We start from the raw sequence: 20,103 nt of genomic DNA on the forward strand, positions 1-20,103 counted from the left end.
ATCTTTCTTTCCTCCTTCACCTCCCAAGTTTTAAAAATCCTATTAATGATTCCAGTGATGAGAATTTCAGGTTAGAAAGGTAGGAAGGTGGTGGGGTGCCTGGGGTGGCTCAGTTGGTTAAGCCTCTGACTTTGGCTCAGGTCATGATCTCACGGTTCGTGGGTTCGAGCCCCACGTCGGGCTCTGTGCTGACAACATGGAACCTGCTTGGAATTCTGTGTCTCCTTCTCTCTTTACCCCTCCCCTGCTTCCGCTCCATTTGTCAAAAATAAATAAACGTTTAAAAAAATTTTTTTAAACATTTGTTTATTTTTGAGACAGAGAGAGACAGAGCATGAATGGGGGAGGGTCAGAGAGAGAGGGAGACACAGAATCTGAAACAGGCTCCAGGCTCTGAGCTGTCAGCACAGAGCCCGACGTGGGGCTCGAACCCACGGACTGCGATATCATGACCTGAGCCGAAGTCGGGCGCCCAACCGACTGAGCCACCCAGGCGCCCCTAAAAAATTTTTTTTTTGAAGAAAGTAAGGTGGTGATAAGGGGGTTTTGGAAGAATGATAATGTCCTTGAAGTGTCCCTCAAATGATAACCTACTGGTGATGATCGAACCAACCCACATGCTGTAGAGACTGTGAATGTAGGAAGTAAAGAACCTGAATGCTGATGAAACATACAGTTTTTCAGAGCTGATGCTAAGTATGCTAAGTTTTTCTTTCTAATATTACATCATTCCTCTTATAATGTAGGTGTTTGTTTATCCATCAGTGTTAGAGCTACTGCTCTTATGCACAAACGGTGCCGAATACTTTTTGTCTGGCCCCATCTTGCTCTTATGTTTATTTTGTCTTATATATATCTTTTTCCCCCCAGGCTGCCAGTACACCACTGAATCCTTTAAGTTTTCAGTGTGAATTTGTAAAACTCAGGATTGACCTTCTACAAGCCTTCTCTCAACTTATCTGTACTTGCAATAGCCTAAAGACAAGCCCTCCACCTGCAATTGCCACAACCATTGCCATGACCTTAGGGAATGACCTTCAGAGGTGTGGTCGCATCTCCAATCAGGTGTGTCTTAACTTTATTTTCAGTGCAGTGTTTATTTATACTTTAGAGGTTTTTGAGGTTAGTTGTGAGATGAAAAATTCTGAAATCAGCGGTTTGACTAAAAGACATTAACTATCAAATGCTTATTAACTCATCTGTCTTGCCAAAAATAGGCTGACATTTTTTTAGTGGCAAAATGATTGAAGATGTCTCACTAGGTGCTGCATGTTTATAACTGTATTAATTGTTTTAGTGGAACTGGAAGCTAAAAAAGCAATGTTTTTTGTTTCTGTGTATTATATGTATTATTATACTTCCTTGAACGTTTACCATCTTTGTTAATTTTATTTAACAACGTTTGTAAGAATGAATGGAATGGAAATGAAGAGTTGAACTACTTTTGGATTTGTTTGTTTGAGGAGGGTTGTTTTTTTCTTTTGTGGTCTGTTATTATACAATAATAATAGCATGTTTGTTTCTGGTAATGGATACTTTTCCTTCTTTTCAGATGAAACAGTCCATGGAAGAATTCCGAAGCCTTGCTTCCCGATACGGGGATCTTTACCAGGCATCTTTTGATGCTGATTCAGCAACTTTGAGGAATGTGGAACTATATCCTAAGCCGCCTCGTTATTTCTTGTTCTCTGGAAGTATTCTTTTAAATGTAGAGTTAATGCTTCAGATGTGCTTGACTAAAAAATATATAGTAGATAAGCCTACAAATTTATTATAATTAATAACTTCTCTTTTGAAATCTAGTATGAGCAGTACAGTTGTACTTTTTAACTTCAGCCAGGCTTTAAAAATTAATAGTGACTCAGTGGTGGCCTTTCTCCACCGCTAAGAAGAGCATCCAAAACCCGGGTCCCCCAGTGTCCCATACTTGGTGCTCACTTGAGCTGCAGCGGAAAACGTAACACATTTTCCCACCAGAAAACCATTTTCTCTTTTGCATCACTTCTGTTTTCTTCATGGTGAACAACCCTGGTTCCCATCACCTTTATTAATGATCTCTTATTCCATAATCTTCATTGTCCCTTTTGTTCCCTAAGCCTTCCTTGGGTTTTCCGTATTTTCTTATTAGCAGCCTCAAACCCTTTTTGAAAGGAGGGCAGAGATAAATTGTTTTTAAGTTGTAGGGCCTATAAACCAGTAGTTCTGGGCCTTTTGGGTTTCTAAGTAAAAACCTTATGAATGCTGTGGACCCTCTCCTCTCCAGAACGCATTTATGCACACCCCCAGCAGATTTGTAAAGTTGCAGTAGGGTTAACAGATCCCTTGAGCCCCAGCTTAGGAACCCCTAGGGTATCTAGAGACCATTTTGGTTGTTGCTGTTTTTAACTTTTATCAGTGAAACTTCTACATCTAAGCAGAAGAAAACCATTTCTGTGATTGAATCCCAGGGCCTGTTGCTTGGTTCCCACCCCCTACCCCACCCCCACATTAGGCAGCCTCTGAAGTACTCTTCCTGGAACAGAATGTGAGAGTCACTATTATAAACAATAAAAGGGGGAAAAATAGAGTCCCAAACTATTTGATTTGATAACATTATTGTTGCCTTCACTTAAAATGTGGTCCTCATCTCAACTTGAACTTCAGAGAATATAAAGTCTATGTGGATTTCTCTCTTTTCATGTATAACCTTAACGTCCATCCAGACAGCAGCAGAGCTGTTTATTGATATCTCATGCAATAGAAGCCCTCATTTTGGATCCAGAATCAGCAAGGTATTTCTAATAATAGTTTACATTGAAGTACATTTTCAAATATGTTATCTTACCTAGTCATCACAACAGTGTTTTGGAAGAGGTTTTACAGAAGAACAAAGAACAGGGACTTCTCCAGTATTTACGTGAGGTTACAGCTATTGACAAAACGTGGATTTTCCGACTCCATTGTTTATTTACCTCCTGCCTCCTATTTTTAAAACACTGACCTGGAAAAATAACGAAGAAGAAATTCTTTGAAATTTGAATATTTTCTTCTTGTATACTGTAACTAAATTTTGGTATGGAAAACTGGGTTAATAATATAATTAAGCTTGACATTTTTATTCTTTGGTTTCCTAAACAAAAAGATATTCCTATTTTTGCTTCATTAATATTCTTCTCTCCTCTTCCATTAACTAATTATTCAGGAATGTTCCACTGGTTTTTTTGTTTGTTTTTTTCCCATTATACTATTCGGTTTTGGAATGTGCATTTTCAGGTGTCTGTAATTTCCAATCTAATTTCCAGGGTCAGCTTTCTCAAAGAATACAATCAACAAAGCAGGGTAAAATTTCTCTACCCTGAAGCATTCACTCACCATTTCCTTTCCGGACAATAGCAAAGTCCTTGCTTCTGTCTTAAAATTCTGCCTACTCCTAGACTAGGCCGCTTGGCTATCTTTTTCCCCATTCATCTGATCCATTTTAATATTTTCATAACATACTAATATTTGCTTATTTTTCCTTTTATCCTGTTCTCACCAGTGTTCATTTTCCCTTCAGACCTGCAGTGCTTGTTTTTAAAAAAACAAACCCCTTCCTTTTAAGTTTCAAAGTGTGCTTACACTTTCATGTACTTTACAGAGTCTTTGCCAATTAATTGCTGATTCAAGACTCACATCACACCATTTTTTATTGTGCCATACTCATTTTACTTCTTAGCACCCAGATATCATTGTACTGTTGACTGGTATGATAGGCATGTTTTTCTCTTGATTGACTTTTTAACAGAGAGATTGAGTGCACTGTCAGCAGGGATGGGGTGAAGGGAGTTATTCACCCAGCTTACTCATGCTGCTACTCTCTTTCTTACTCTTCTCCGCCCCCTCTCACTCTCCAAACCAGTTCTCCTAGCCTCTGCCCTTCATAGCAGGGAAAAGTTGGAAAAGAAAGCTTGTACCTTGAAGGAGGGTTCTTTGGGTTTCATTCTCAATAGTATACAACTGCTAAGAGTGGCTTCCTCCTAAAACTTCTGTTCTCGATATTATATATTCTGTGCCTTCCAAGTAAAGAAGGACTTGCAGTGAAAAAAGAACCTCAAAAGGACCGCTTTTGCACTGCTGGTGGGAATGCAAACTGGCACAGCCACTCTGGAAATCAGTATGGAGGTTCCTCAAAAAATTAAAAATAGAACTACCCTGTGACCAGCAATTGCTCTACTAGGTATTTATCCAAGGGATACAGGTGTGCTGTTTTGAAGGGACACATGCACCCTAATGTTCATAGCAGCACTATCGACAATAGCCAAAGTATGGAAAAAGCCCAAATGCCCATCGACTGATGAATAGGTAAAGAAGGTATGGTATATATATACAATGGAGTATTATTCGACAATCAAAAAGAATGAATCTTACCATTTGCAACTACGTGGATGGAACTAGAAGGTATTATCCTAAGCAAAATGAGAGAAAGACAGATATCATGTGACTTCATATGTGGAATTTAAGATACAAAACAGATGAAAATAAGGAAGCAAAAATAATATAAAAAGGGGGGGGGACAAAACAGAAGAGACTCTTAAATATGGAGAGCAAACTGAGGGTTGCCAGAGGGGTTGTGGGTGGGGGGATGGGCTAAATGGGGCAAGGGACATTAAGGAAGACCCTTGTTGGGATGAGCACTGGGTGTTATACATAGGGGATGAATCATTGGAATCTACTCTTGAAATCATTATTGCCCTACATGCTAACTCACTTGGATATAAACTTAAAAGTTAATTAAAAAAAAAAAAAAAACTCAAGAAAAGGAGGCATAACATTGGTATTTCACTGTAGTTTTTACAAAAATGTGTCTTTTTCATAGCCTAGAAGCTTTTTTGGAAGAAGGCATCTTGTCTTACTATTCAGCTTTGTATCTCTAGCACCTAATATAGTGCCTGAACCAATAACAGTAAATATGGATTATGACAGGGTAGATGTTTATAATTATGAATTGTCTACCTCATTCCAACTTTTTAGAATTATCAAGAATAAATATTTTGAGATGGTGGTTCATTGCATTTTTCTATTCTGACTTTTTATTTGTAATGAGTCCTTTGCACTTAATCTTTATGTTACTGCCTAAAAGATAAGCGAACAGTTCCTGGCTATAACAGAATAAATAGACTGGACTTTTCCTTTTACTGTGAACAAATAAAACCTGGATAAAACATAAAAGTTTTATGTAAAACTGTAAACAGTTAACTGTTTACAGACATTGGACAATAGGAAATTCAGGAATGTCATCCCTTGGTGAAGGGACACAAATAAGGTAAACCCTACCATAGTCTTTCCTTTCTTTTCCCTGGAGGCACTCAGCAGAACACAGTGGTCTTGCTTAGTTGAAGAGATAGGAATCAGGGTTCAGGGAACCAGAAGAAGCTAGAACTTGCAGGACAGAATACAGGGGAGAGAAAGCAGCTTTCCAGGGAAAGAGCTCCAGAAATGTCATAGGCTGTGATTCTTTGGCTGAAGATTAGCATATGTGTACTAAGATACACATATGTAAGGGAAACTGCACAAGGCCAGGCAAAAAACAACTACTGGGGGAAGAATGATGACCAGAAGTTATAAGCTGAACAATTCCTAGAGTTCACACATGTCTGAGAAATGTTGTGAGTTCCACCTAGCCAAATGGAGAGACCTTATTGAACACTGAAAGCGTTCAGAAGAAACACCAGAAGGGTCACACCACCTTAGCAGTAGGGCTAAACTAAGTCTAGAGCAGTCTTTCAGATAAGCTTTAAATGAATCAGGATTATATACAAGTAACTTGACTGTCTACCAAAACAAAATTTAACATTCTCTAAAGACAATAAAATAAAAACTTCAACAGTATAAAATCCACACTTGTAGCATCAGATCAAGAATTAGTAGACATGAGAGGAAGCAGGAAAATGTGACATAACCAGGAGAAAATTAAGTCATTTAGGAAAAAGACTCAACAAATGACAGATGATGGAATTTACAGAGTTGGACTCTAGAATAGCTATTACTAATATTTTCAGAGGTTTAAAGGTAAAAGATAACATAATTAGGAGAAAAATTAAAGATGTAAAAAGGACCAAATGGAATTTCTAGAGCTAAAAAATACAGTATCTTGATTTTGCCTTTATTTTTGAAAGATAATTTTGATGGATATAGAATTCAACTTTGGGTTAGGTTTAATGGTACATTCGATATTGCAAGAGAAAAGTTCAGTGAACTTGGAAGACATAACAATAAAAACTACCCAGACCGGACAGTGAAATAAGAAACAGCCTGAAAAACAACAGAGTCAAAACTAGCCTGTGGAACAGTATCATTTGTACTAATATATACATGCAACCACAAATCCTAGAAAGAGGGGAATGAAGGAAAGGGAAATATTTAAATGGCTGAAGTTTTTTAATGTTTAATTAAAAATGTAAACCCACAGATTCAAGAAGCTTAACAAACCACAAGTAAGGTAAACAAAACCATAACAAGCCATACATTGTAATCAAATTGCTGAAAACCAATGATGAAGAGAAAAAATTTAAATGGAGAAAGGGAGTGCATAGAAGGGAAGAAAGATCAGAAATCCACTGATTTCTCATCAGAAATAATGCAAGCCAGAAGACAATTAGAACATCGTTAAAGTTATGAAAGTGAAAAAGGTAACCCAGTATTCTATATTCAGTAAGAATTACCCTTCAGTAATTAAGACTAAATAAAGGCCTTTTCAGACAAAATCTGAGAAAACTTGTTACCACCAGATGTGCACTACTAGAAATGTTAAGTTCTTCAGGCTGAAGAGAAACCATTTCCACTGTAAACTTAGAGCTACAAAACAGAGTGAAGGGCACTGGAAATGGTAAATATGTCACTAAATATAAAATACTTCTTTCATTTTTTTAAAGTGTTGATCATTCAAAACAATAATAACTATGGGAGTTTATAACATGTGGAAGTAAAATGTAGGAAATAAGACATGACAGGGAGGGGATTGCTGTATGATTTTTATGTTTTACATGAAGTAGCATATAGAAAATTATTTGAAGATAACTTGTGATCAACTAAGGACGAATAAACTCTTGAGCAACCACTAAAAAATAAAACAAGCCGGGAGATGAGATAAAATGAAATACTAAAAACCACAACAGAAACAAACCCAGTTAATCCAAAAGAAGATGGGGAAGACAGGATAAAAAGAAACCATGAACAGATGGAAAAGTAGAAAACAAATTACAAGATGGTAGCCATGAACCCAATCATACCAGTTATTACAGTAAATGTAGTCTTACTCTAAATAAAATCAGAGATTACCCTACTGAATACAAAAGCAAACCCAACTGTCTGCTCACCACAAGTAACCCATTATAAAGACACAGATAAAAGTAAACATAAGGACAGAAAAGTATATATCCTGAAACTCTAAAAGCTGAAGTGACCATATTAATATCATACAAAATAGACCTCAGTACAAGGTACATTTCATCATAATAAAGGAATCCATCCATCAAGAAGACATAATTCTAAATATGTACAAAGAAACATATGAAGCAAAAACTGGCAGAACTGAAAGGAGAAATAAATCTACAATTATCAAGTTTTCAACACTTCTCTGTGAGTAATTAAAGAACAGCTTGTCAGAAAATTTCTTAGGATGTAGAAGACTTGAACAACACTATCAATCATCTTGACCTAATTGACATGTACCAACAGCAGCGTATATGTTCTTTTCAAGTGCATTTGGAACATTTAATGAGATAAACCATACACTGGGCTAGAAAACAAATCTCAATGAACTTTTAAAAGCGTTGAAATCATACAGAATATGATATCTGACAATTAAGTTAGAATTGACTAACAAAAACGGTCTCCAGAAAATCCCCACACATTTAAATATTAAATAAGACTTCTGAATAACCTAACTGGTCAAGAAATCAGAAGAAAAATTAGAAAATATGTTAAAACAGGATGAAAATGAGAACACATATCAAAACTTGTGGGATGCAGCGAATGCAGAGCCTAGAGGGAAATTGACAGCTTTAAATGTTTTTATATAACATAAAAAGTTTAAAATCAGTGATCTAAGTTTCTACCTTATCTGATGCTACAAAAAGAAAGCAAATTAAACTCAATTTGAAGGAAAGAAGTAACAAAAATATGAGCACTGATAAATGAATTAGAAATAAATAGTGGAGAAAATCAATGAAACCAAAAGCTGGCTCTTAGAAAAGACAATGAAACTGATAAAACCAGTTAGTCTGAGTGGTAAAGGAACACAAATTACCGATACCAGAAATCAAGAACACCAGACCAAGCCCTACAGCTATTAAAAGCCATAAGGGAATAACAGTTTTCATGAACACAGACACAAAAACTTTTAACAAGACATGTACAGATTGAATCCAGCAATATACAAAAGATAATGCATCAGAACGAAGTAGGTTTTATCCCAGGAATACCAGGTTAACAACAGAAGACCAAACGGTGTAATTTACCATATTGCATAATAAAGGAGAAAAGCTGAAGCGGAGGGCTTAATAAACATTTCAAGTCTTACTATGAAGCTATAGTAATTAAGACTATATGATATTTGTTTGATGATAGAATGGGGAGACCACTCACATATGTGATCATTTGATTTTTGACAAAGGTACCAAGGTCCTTCAACTTACAACTTAATGAAATTTATTTCTTAAGTAAATGAATGCTTTAGTAGGAGGTAGAGTAGTATATTCTGAATTTAGACCCTTTTGGTAGCAGGTAACTCCATAAAAGACTTTAGTTTCTTTATGCTTTGTGTGTATAGTTTTCCTTAAAGTCCTATAAATGAGGTTCAGTTCTTGTCTTATTGGAACCTAAGAAATAGTACAGAGCAGGAAACAAAGCTTTGGAGCCAGGCCAATACGAACATGAATCCCTTGTCATTCACTCCTAGCTGTATAAATATATGCATGTGATTTCATCACATTGAGCTGCATATGCATGAATTATAGGTAACTTGTGATGCCTGTCTCCTAGAGTGGTTGTGGTGGTTAACTGAAATAACCTGTATAAAGTACCTAAGGGAAGTGCTTTAGTTATGCCTTTAACACACCACTTGATGTTAAGAGGATAATAAGAGAGGGGCGCCTGGGTGGCTCCGTGAGTTGAGTGTCTGACTCTTAGTTTTGGCTCAGGTCATGATCTTATGGTTTGTGACATTGAGTCCCATGTTGGGCTCTGTGCTGACAGCATGGAGCCTGCTTGGGATTCTCTACCTCTCTCTGTCTCTGCCCCTCCCCTGCTCACTCGCATGCTCACACTTTCTCTCTAAACAAATAAACGTTTTTTAAAAAGGATAATAAGGGAATAATAAGAACAGTGTTATGCCCAGTGTGGCTGAATTACCTATGTTGCGTTTTCAAATAACCCCCTTGAAGTTTAGTTGGAATACAAAAGGTTTGCTTTCTTTTTTCACTTAGGAAGACTTTCAAAAACACTTTTAGGTCTGAGGCAGTAGAGGAAGAAAGAAGGAATCTCTGTAAAACTTTCCAGCATGCTCTATATACTAGCTCTCCCCTGAACATGCCTGTGCCTTTCACATCCATGCTGTGGATCCATGCCGTTTCCACAGCCACAAATGCCCTCCACACTTCCACCTCTCCACATCTCCATCCTGCTCGCCTGCTAATTTGCTCAGGACCTGTCTCTTCTGTGGCATTCCTCCCCTCTCTCCATGTACTGATCTGTTATTTATAGATCTTCACTGGTTATTTGGCACTTATGGATAATTACCTTTTCAAATGTCTTAGGTCTCCTTCCCCTCATGGCACAGACAGGGTTTAAACATTTTTCTACTACCTAACACCAAAGTGATTAGACTTACAGAATTTGAAGTCAGGTCTGGGTTTGAATTCCAGGCTTATTACTTAACCTCTCCAAGCCTCAGTTTCCCCCCACCTGTAAAATGGAAACAACCGTGCCTACGTCGTTATTTTACAAATTAAATGAGAACACGTGCAAAGTGCCTGACACATGTAGACATTGAAGTAGTGACTATTTTGGTTGATTAATTGATACTAATTTGACCTCAGTTTCCAGGAATACGGATCTACTGGAGCGGCCCATGCTGACAGTGAATATGAGAGGAGAATGATGTCTGTGTATAATCATGTCTTGGAGGAAGTGGAATCACTCAATCGGAAATATACCCCTGTTTCTTACATGGCAAGTGACATTTGTTTTATTGAGTTTTCATTACATAGATAGAAGTGGGTTTTTATCCAACACTTACTAACCATGTGAATTCATCGAATTCCCCTCTCTGCCTGTTTTCTGCTGTGCCTATTTTGTAAGGGTTAATAATTGCTGTGAGGATGAAATGAGCTAATCCATGGAGCACTTAGCACATCTCTCACTGCTATAGAGTTACGTTAATGTGTCAAATCTGCTCTACCAGAATGCACTTTTTTTTTTTCCTTTTAACAATTGAACTGAAGTTGCAATAGTTCTCAACCCTGGCTACACGTTAGAATCACTTTGGGAGTTTTTTAAAAAAAATAAATCACTACCCAGGCCCCACTCCAAACCAAGTAACTTTGAATCTCTGCAGTTGAGGCCCAGGCATTAGTATTTATAAAAAGCTCCCAGGTGATTGATTTTGTCCTGCCACCAGGGTTGAGAACCACTGGCCAATTGAAACAGAAAGAACTGTGCTTGTCATCTACAAGGCAGTGAATCACTTCCTGCCAGATGATGCCACTGATGTCCTTTTAGCCTGCTGAATCTATTGCCTTTGGCCCTGTTCAGCTCTTCCTCTTCCTTCAGTTTCCTCCATCACAGGACAGACTGACACACCCTCACCCAGATTTTCTCCTCCCTGTCTGGCCATTCCCCAAGTGTCTTAGTCGGCTCAGGCTCCTGTATCAAAATACCTGTAGACAGGCTGGCTTAAACAACAGGCACTTCTCTCTCATGGTTGTCGGGGCTGGAAAGTCCAGAACAAAGGTGGCAGCCAGTTTGGTTCCTGGTGACAACCCTCTTGCTGGCTTGTGGACAGCCACCTTCTCACTGTGCCCTCACACGTGGAAGAGAAAGGGAGCTCTGGTCTCTTTTTTTCTTGTAAGGACACTAATTGCATCATGGGGCCCCATCCTCATGACCTCATCCAACCCTCATACCCTCCCAAAAGCCGTGCCTCCAATTACCAACATATTGGGAGATAGGGCTTCAATGCAGGAGTTTGGGGAAGCCACACATTCAGCCCATAACACCCCATCTGTGACCTTATACCTTGGAGAGTTTCCCTTGCCCTGGCCACCCATTAGATGCTGACATTCCCTGTAGCTCTTTTCTGGCTCCCGCTCTTCTCGCTCTGTACTCTCACCCGTTATCAGGTGTTTAAGAAGAAATTGGTAAGATATGTTGTTGAAGAGTTAGATTAGATTTTCAGACAGATACATTCCCTGACATAAGATCGTCAGTACATATTTGCTGAGTTGAATTGACCTGGGTGGTTGTTTGACAGAGACTTGGTTGCTAAGGGACAGAGTAAAGATTCTCTTTGAAGGAAATACACACATCCATGCAAGACATTGATTAGATGTCAAAAAATATAAAGGCTGGAGGCACCTGGGTGGTTCATTCGGTTGAGCATCCGACTCTTGGTTTCAGCTTGGGTCATGCTGTCACGGTTCGTGTGTTCAAGCCCCACAGCTTGGGAGTCTCTCTCTGCCCCTTCCCCTACTCTTGCACATGCCCTCTCTCTCTCTCTCTCTCTCTCTCTCAAATAAACTTTAAAAAAAATACAAAGGATGTAAAGTATCAGACTCAACAAAGAAGAGCGTGTTGGTGCTATGCTAGTCCTCCTTCTGGCTTACTAACTACACTGTGTGCCTCCATATTTCCAGACTGTTAACTATAATGGTAATCTGCTCCTAACACACCTATGCACATGTGCCCAAGGGGCCATCGGCCTCAGAGGCACTCCACACTCTCCATATGGGGAATTGCAAAATCTGCCTCCATTCTTTTAAAAGAGAGAATGGTGCCTTTTTGCCCCAGAACAGCCTGAGGGCACTTGGGTCCCCTAAGTCCAGCCTTTAAAGAGGTTTCTCTCCTAAAATACTGTTGGCATCAGACTTCCACCACCAGTAGGATGTCCCTGCAAGTGCTTCCCAGATTCCTTGTTGCAGGAAGGTGAATAATGTTGCCTTAGCAGTTAAACCTGAAGAAATAGACCCAATGTGTTTGAATCTGTGTTGTGGTTTTCTCAAGTAATAGACCTGGCATTTGTATTAGGAGTCTCTTGGGCACGAAATGTTCAACAGCCTGAAACCAATAAGGAGTGGATTCTTCTGGCCTAGAGCCTTAATGCCCAGCTGTTTAAAATTGTTCACAAACATAGGCAACTAGGTGGCACTGTGCTTGGAATCAGCAGCTCAGAAGGGCAGACAGCACAGTAGAGTGGCTTGCAACTTCAGGCCACTGGTGGGGAAGTAGACTGAGGAGGGGAGGGGAGGGTACACCAACAAGAGCAGTTCTAGGTCACCTCAAGTTACAAGTGTTCTGATGGTGCTATAATTTTTTTTCTCTTAAGTTTGCAAACCATTGGTGAAATAGAAAACAAATCACTGAACTAAGAGTCAAGGAACCCAGGTTCTAGTCCCAGCTTGTCCCATTACCTGTCTGGGTGACCTGTGTTATCAGCAGAATTGAGGATTAGACTGGGTGATCTTTGCAGTATCTTTGACGGTGTCACAGTTGTATGCTCATCTCCAAACTCACCAAGTTGGATACATTAAATACGTAAAGTTTTTTGTATGTCGGTCATACCTCAATAAAGTGGTTTTAAATACATACATACATACATACATACATACGTACATATATACATACATATAATATCTCAGAACTCTTTTAAGTTCTAGTTGTGGCTCCTCTTACTAAGACTCAAAGGATTCATTGTAGTGATTCTCTTCAGCTATGCTGGGATTTTCAAAACTCAGTTAAATTTGTGAAATAGATATTTGAAATAAAGTATTCTATTAAAATTTCGGAATTCCATAGAGTTGGACTGTATTGTCATTCTTCATCTGAATTCCAGTAAGTTTCCCCCATTGCTCACTCTGGGGCTATAGGGACAGGGAAGCCACCATGTGGAGATGGAGATGGAGATGGGATGGAAGAATGAGGACGTCAGGGTTCGTGGGATTTGCGGTCTGGCCTCGGACATCGATATACCGCTCTGGCTTCTTTACCATATTTTCTTTATCCTACTTTAACATACAATAGTTACTCTATGTTGTAGTAACTAAACTCATTATATAATAATATATCTAATAGCTCTAAATGCTATGGAAATGCAAAGTTTGTGCATTATTTTGCCTTGAGGATTTTCTTCTACATTTACTTTTTATTTTATCGAATATACTTCAAAGTAAAGTAAAAATCTGCAATTGTATTCCTTGACATGAGAGATTTGGCAAACATTTGGGTGTTATGCCTATTTGCTGATAGGTATGTACCTTTGCAATAATCATAGGACCATTTGTACTTTAAAAAAAATTTTTTTTTAATGTTTACTCATTTTTGAGAGATGGAAAGAGACAGAGCATGAGTGGGGGAGGGGCAGAGAGAGAGAGAGAGAGAGGGAAACACAGAATCCGAAGCAGACTCCAGGCTCTGAGCTGTCAGCACAGAGCCCGACGCGGGGCTTGAACTCACAGATCGCGAGATCATGACCTGAGCCAAAGTCGGACGCTTAACCAACTGAGCCACCCAGGTGCCCCAACCATTTCTACTTTTTAAACTTCTTCCGTAAAGTACCATTTGTTGATGAAATTTGGAAATTTATTTTTATTTGACTTAGTTTCTTTTCTTCCCCCCAGCATACAGCATGCCTCTGCAATGCCATCATTTCCTTGCTGAAAGTTCCTCTTTCATTTCAGAGATATTTTTTCCAGAAACTGCAGTCTACCAGCATCAAGGTAATAATAGCAAGAATAGAGGTTAATACTGGTTAAAAACCCAGCTATCTTTTGAAGAATATGTGGGATAGAGCTCTGCTTCAGGATCTTACCTTTGGTTTTGATGAAACTTACAGTCTTTAGTTGTGAATTTCTTCTCCCTTTACTGAGTGGTTTGGTGAAAGGAACGGGATTTGGGGATTAAACCCTCTCCCGTGTGACCTGTCAGTGCCAGATGCAGCGAGACGGGTGTTTGGGTACCTGGAGCTCTGTCCCTTGTCTCCAAGAATAATTTGAGAGGTTTCATGATAGTCACCTACAAGGATCTTGAGCTGAGTCCATGTGTGATTGGACTTTCCAGACCCAGAATAAATCAGGTCCAATAAAACATCACCAGTCCTACCTCCAGGGCACTTTTGTCTGTGAATATCCAGTTTTGAGGAGCTGGCCAATGAGAAGAGCTAGTATTTGAAAATATGTAAGCCAGTCAACATTCAAAAATGTATTTTTGATTCAGAGAATGGAATTTTTGGGAAGGGAGGAAAACTGTCACCCGCAAGAGGTTTTCTAGGTTATCCCTGGCAGTAAATGTCTTCCGTGCACTTTGCATATCCATTCGAATGTTTTGGGTTGCATTTCAGAATGACGTGAATAATAAGGAAAATTGATTACCTTAGGTAAGATGTGTGCAGGGTTGATTGAGGCAATGCTCAACATTATCAGAAAGACCCAATTTCTTCCACCTCTTCGTTTAGCAGAATTTGGGCTTTCGGTAGTTTAAGTGTCTTGGGGATTTTAAATATGTTTTTAAATAAAAAACTACTCTAATGAGAGGTTTAAAATTGACTTTTATACCATTGTGACTTGATTGTATGTGTAATCCTAGAATATTAAGTACGTTTGCCTTTGAATTTAGTGTATTTAAAATTATGAAAGACCAGAGGACAGCCTCTAGATATGAAAATTTACATGATGCATTTCTGTACTGGAATTGGTTCCTTGTCAAAGAAAGGCCCCACCCCAGAAATGGGCAAGAATAGTGCCTTCACTTTTTTCTAATCCTCTTTTACCCTCACACAGAACTGGGGTTTGACGTAGAAAACACAGTGGTATTTAAAAGGAAGCATTAGGAGAAGGAACCCTTGACCTTAAAGGTACATCTGCCTGGTTGTCCTGGCATAGCCAGGTCGTTAGTCGTATGTGTAACGTTGTAACCTATAAATAATAATTAGCACAAACTTGTCTGTCAGAAGAGAGCTTGCTCTTGCTTGTTAGCATTTATTTTAATGTTGGTATTCTAGCTTGCTCTGTCGCCGTCCCCCCGGAACCCTGCAGAGCCCATCGCTGTCCAGAATAACCAGCAGCTGGCACTAAAGGTAGAGGGAGTGGTTCAACATGGATCAAAACCAGGACTCTTCCGCAAAATTCAGTCCGTCTGTCTGAATGTTTCCTCTACACTACAGAGTAAATCTGGACAAGACTACAAGGTAATTTAGAAAAGAGGCAGAGTTATGATGTGGATTTTATCAACTTACATTAATGGAAGTTTTCTAGTGTTAAGCAGACTGCAGTTACACCTCCTAACAGATGAGATACGGACACAAGTTAAAAGTACATTCTGAGGCTTGAGGGGGCTCGTGAACAGCACTTCTCTTTTCCCTGCCTGAGCCAGCTGTTGGAGAAACATCCAGGCAGACAGTAATCAAATACGAGTTTTATTATTATAGCTGTCGGGAAACCCCGCTCAGGTATCTGGCAACAGGGACTTCTAGCTTTGTACCACTGAATTTTCCCACCAGCCTCAGCCCGCACACACAAGAGCCTGCCCCTGTAAAACTGACGGTAGGAAGGAGCACGCTGAGTCCCAGAGAAGGCAAAGAGAAGATCTTAGCTCCCCATGCTCAGTTCCCACCCAGAAACTCCCCATCAGTAGGATTTACCTCCTTCCCTGGAGACCAATACTGCCCATCTAATGAAAAGTCCCTCCACATGGAGGGAAACCTCAGGACTGAGGGAATAAGTGCTCCCTTCCCCCAAAAAGCACACATCGAATTATTTTTCTCTATTTTAAGGGAATTTTAGCATTTTCCCCCCAAAAGTCTATACAACATTGACAGGCATGGTCAGATAAAGTAAAATCTTTCCTTAAGGGTGTAACCCTAGGAATTGGCTGCTTTGAGAAATCACGAGGTAGGTAACCAAAAATCGTGCTTGCTTTGTTAGCCGAGACCGGGATGCTGAGTACCGTGGAATACCAGTATTCCAAATGCAGAGTGTTCCTTTCTGTGGACATCTCTTTCTGGTTCCTTGATGGTTTATTCACAGTAAATGGAACAAGGGAACAAGTACACAGTTGTAGGGACGGAGTTGTTCAGATGCCCACATTGGTTGTATCCGGGTTTATTGTGGGCACGCTTGAACTGAGCTCCATAGCAAGGAAAGGAGTATTAGTAGAAATATAAAAAGAGAGCATTTTATTCTCTTTGGTGGTTTTAGGCTAAAAACCCAAGAGAAGGTATGGCTTAGACCGTTTTTACTTTCTTTGGTAACTTTCTCCTCCTTCTTTGCCCACTCTGATATGGCTCAGCCTTCATTCTCTTCTCTTCCTCTCTGACTCCCACAACACGGAGAATGGTGCCTTATGTAGCAAATATTTGATGAATGATGAAAAAAAAATCATTTACTGTATTTGGAGTACAACTGCTATGTTCGTGGGTGATCCCTATTGTCACAGAAGATCCTAGTGAAAATTTACATAGTTAACTTACCCCTTTCAACAGCTGTCTCCTCACTTTGAGTTTGAGAGAACAGTAATGATGATTCTTATTGTTCCTTGCATATGATTTCCACTCCTAAGAAAAAAACCTTCAAACCAGTCTTCTGCTTATTGACTTACCTCTGGAGGCATTGCTTAATGCCAGGAAGCTGATATAAGTTATATAGGACAGGATTGCTCTGTTGTGTTACATGCACTGAGTTCTCAACTTGAAATGCATCATCCATTCAGAGCGATCAGGTTGCCTTGGCTTATTTCTGGTCCTTTTAAGGAAGTTCTTGTTCGGTAGGCATGTTGTTTAGGGACATAAAACCCCTATAGAAGTTGTGCAAACAAACAAAACCGGGCTTATAAATCTAAGATCTTGAATTGGTCAGTGACTTCATTCCATTGCTGTTACGGAAAGATTAACCTGTTCCCTGAGTCACAAAGCTTCAGGGCACATTTATATCATTAATTATACAACAGAAACACACACATAAATGTAGAACAATCTGGCCAAATATTCATTAAGGTTACCTGTGTATGCATTCTCAGAATAAGTGTCTCTCTTAATATACTTCAATCTTAGGTACAGGTCAGGGTATACCAGCAAGTGTTACTCTGTTCTTTGAAGGACAAAGGCATGAGTGTCAAGCTACATAAGTGAACAAGCCCATAAATCTGTGTTTTAGAATATATTGTGGTGCCCATCTGAACAAGACACTGATTATTAAATGAGCACTGTACAAGTTATAAAGTTAATTTGTTTTAAAGAGGGAGGGTTGATTGTATTAAGTAATACAAAATCAGACTGGCTAGGAGGAGGAACCCTAACTTGTATTTACTTAGAGTTATGTTCTTTTTCAGTCTCTTAGATTTTAAATTCCCTGAAACAGGTGATTTTACCCTGTTTCTTCATAATTTCTCTTTACAGACTAAAGAAAGATGGGAATCAGAGTTGGGGTTGGGTAAGCAAGTGTAAGAGGGGGATATTCTCTTCCACCCTCTTAAGGTCTCTGGCTGGGCCTACGATTAAACTAACATTAAGGCACATTAACAGGAGAAAAGCATACAAGTTTGTTAGAATTGTACACATACATGGGAGTCTTCACAGACAATGGAAACCCAGAGAAGTGACCAGAGCAGAAAGCTTATGTAACTTTTAGACAAACAGTAAATTTGTGGAGACTTAAGACAAATGGGCAGTAAAGAGGTGGGGAGTGACTGGGAGAGAGATGGGGCGGCAGCCCGTGCCTTTCAACCTTGATTCCCAGTCTCTGGTGATAAGGATGTTCTCCTTCTCTTGGTACAGAGAAGGCACCTTTCCCATGGGAGGTTTTATGGCCTGTTTTAGGTAAAAATGGCAAGGTCAGAGACCCTTCCTACATCCTCTGTTTCACAAGTGCCTTTAGTTGAAAAGAATCAGTGTGCCAAAGCAGCATTGTTTTGAAGAGGCGTGTCCTGAGCTCCTTCACAAGGAGGAAAGGCAGCATATCAAGGGGTTGAGACAGGCTCTGGGAGCTTGTTCTGGTAGTGAGGAGGTAGTATCACTTAGTGATAAAGAGTGTAGACTCTGGAGTTCACCTGCCTTGGTTCAGATGCCAGTTCCACTACTCATTAGGTGTGTGACCTTGGAGAAATGACTTAACCTCTCTGCCTCAGTGTTTTTATCTGTAAAACAAGGATAATAATAGTACCTACACCTCTTGGTTGTTTGCAGGGATTAAGTAAGCGCTTAGTACAGGGCCTACCTCACAGTAAGCACTCAGTACGTATTAGCTATTACTATTATTTAACAATTTTTTCGTTCCAGATACCCATTGACAATATGACCAATGAGATGGAGCAGAGGGTTGAACCTCATAATGATTACTTCAGTACTCAATTTCTGTTGAACTTTGCTATCCTGGGAACACACAACATTACAGTGGAATCTTCTGTGAAAGATGCCAATGGTATTGTATGGAAGACGGGTCCCAGAACTACCATATTTGTAAAATCCCTGGAAGACCCTTATTCCCAGCAAATTCGCCTACAACAACAGCAGGCCCAACAACCATTACAACAGCAGCAACAACGAAATGCCTACTCACGGTTTTAGCCACATGATGAATGCACTACAGACTTTACAGGAATTGATCAAATGGGCAAAAATAGTTTGATTTTTCATATGGATTAAGATATAAAAGAATGTGGAGTCCATCTATTCATTGGTTTCTATAATGAAAAAAAAGAGTTGGTTTTTCTTTAAAAATTTAATTTGAGAAATAATTGGATTCCTAGCCAGAAAGACGCTTTCCCCTTGTTCCTTCTCAAACCATGTCCTTTATCTTCTGTTTGACATTTTCATTGTTTTTCTGTTGCTGAGCCTTTCTTTCTCTTTCAAGAAAAGTCATGTGTTGGGATCACTGAATTCATATATTTGACTGATTTCTCCACCAAAACACATCACTCACTACCTGGCACAGACCTCTCATTCTGAGCTAGGCATTGGGAAGTGCTGACTAGTTGGTACGGAGGAGTCTATGGGAGTAGAAACTGAGTTCTCCCCTAGACTGACTTCAGTGTGTCCCCTGAAACATCCAGTTTTCTGGATTTTGAGAGGAAGCAGTCTAGCAGAATTGAAACATCCTGCTACATTATTTCAACTATTCACCTATATTTCCCTATGCTAAAGCAATCTGAATTTATTGTTTTAGTATTTAATTGACCCCCCCCAAAACCAGCTAACAGTTACAAAGATTGGCAAGTAATCATTTGTGTTTTCTAATATTTGTTTATATTATAGACTTTTTACATTATTTCCAAGAGTGAAAAAAATCACTCACATGTAATATCTTAATCTTTTAAATTAGGAGGGCAGATCTTTTGATTGGTTTGGTTTCTTCTTAAGTTATGTAATGCTAGACTTGATTGTCTAGAAAAAACAATCTATAGCACAACCTCAATTAGTTGGGATGCTCAGGGAATAGAAATTTTCTGGTTAGCCAGAAAATCCCTTTTTTTCTATCTCAATACTGGTTGAAAACCATTATATAAAATATAATAATAATAAACTTTCTTGTCTTAACACAGTATACTAGATGTATTTTACCTGTTCGTTCCCGGTTTGGGATCATTCAGTGCTTGGGATCATGGTTTCCAAACATCAGGGATCGTAGGGTTGTGCATGTTCATGACGTGTGTGGGGCAGTTGGGCTGGAAGCAGTTCCCGAGATAGAGCTGGGCACCTTCCCTAGAGGTTCCCTTTTTATTTATTTATTTCTTTTTCTTTTTCTTTTTTTTTCAATATATGAAGTTTATTGTCAAATTGGTTTCCATATAACACCCATTGCTCATCCCAAAAGGTGCCCTCCTCAATACCCATCACCCACCCTCCCCTCCCTCCCATCCCCCATCAACCCTCATAGAGGTTCC

The 20,103-nt window shown here is 39.2% G+C and overlaps 1 protein-coding gene across 1 annotated transcript in view; it reads left to right on the forward strand.

The window, feature by feature from the left end:
- INTS7 (integrator complex subunit 7) overlaps positions 1-19,763 on the forward strand; it is a 92,857-nt gene extending 73,094 nt beyond the window's left edge. The window contains exons 14-20 of the mRNA XM_043569006.1: positions 871-1,065; positions 1,553-1,656; positions 2,703-2,771; positions 10,056-10,188; positions 13,851-13,949; positions 15,230-15,415; positions 18,500-19,763. Coding sequence (XP_043424941.1) covers positions 871-1,065; positions 1,553-1,656; positions 2,703-2,771; positions 10,056-10,188; positions 13,851-13,949; positions 15,230-15,415; positions 18,500-18,787 — 1,074 coding nt within the window. The 3' untranslated portion in view covers positions 18,788-19,763. The remainder of the gene's footprint in view (positions 1-870; positions 1,066-1,552; positions 1,657-2,702; positions 2,772-10,055; positions 10,189-13,850; positions 13,950-15,229; positions 15,416-18,499) is intronic.
- Positions 19,764-20,103: the final 340 nt, after the last annotated feature.

Source organism: Prionailurus bengalensis, chromosome E4, assembly GCF_016509475.1.
Source record: "Prionailurus bengalensis isolate Pbe53 chromosome E4, Fcat_Pben_1.1_paternal_pri, whole genome shotgun sequence".
Taxonomy (NCBI): domain Eukaryota; kingdom Metazoa; phylum Chordata; class Mammalia; order Carnivora; family Felidae; genus Prionailurus; species Prionailurus bengalensis.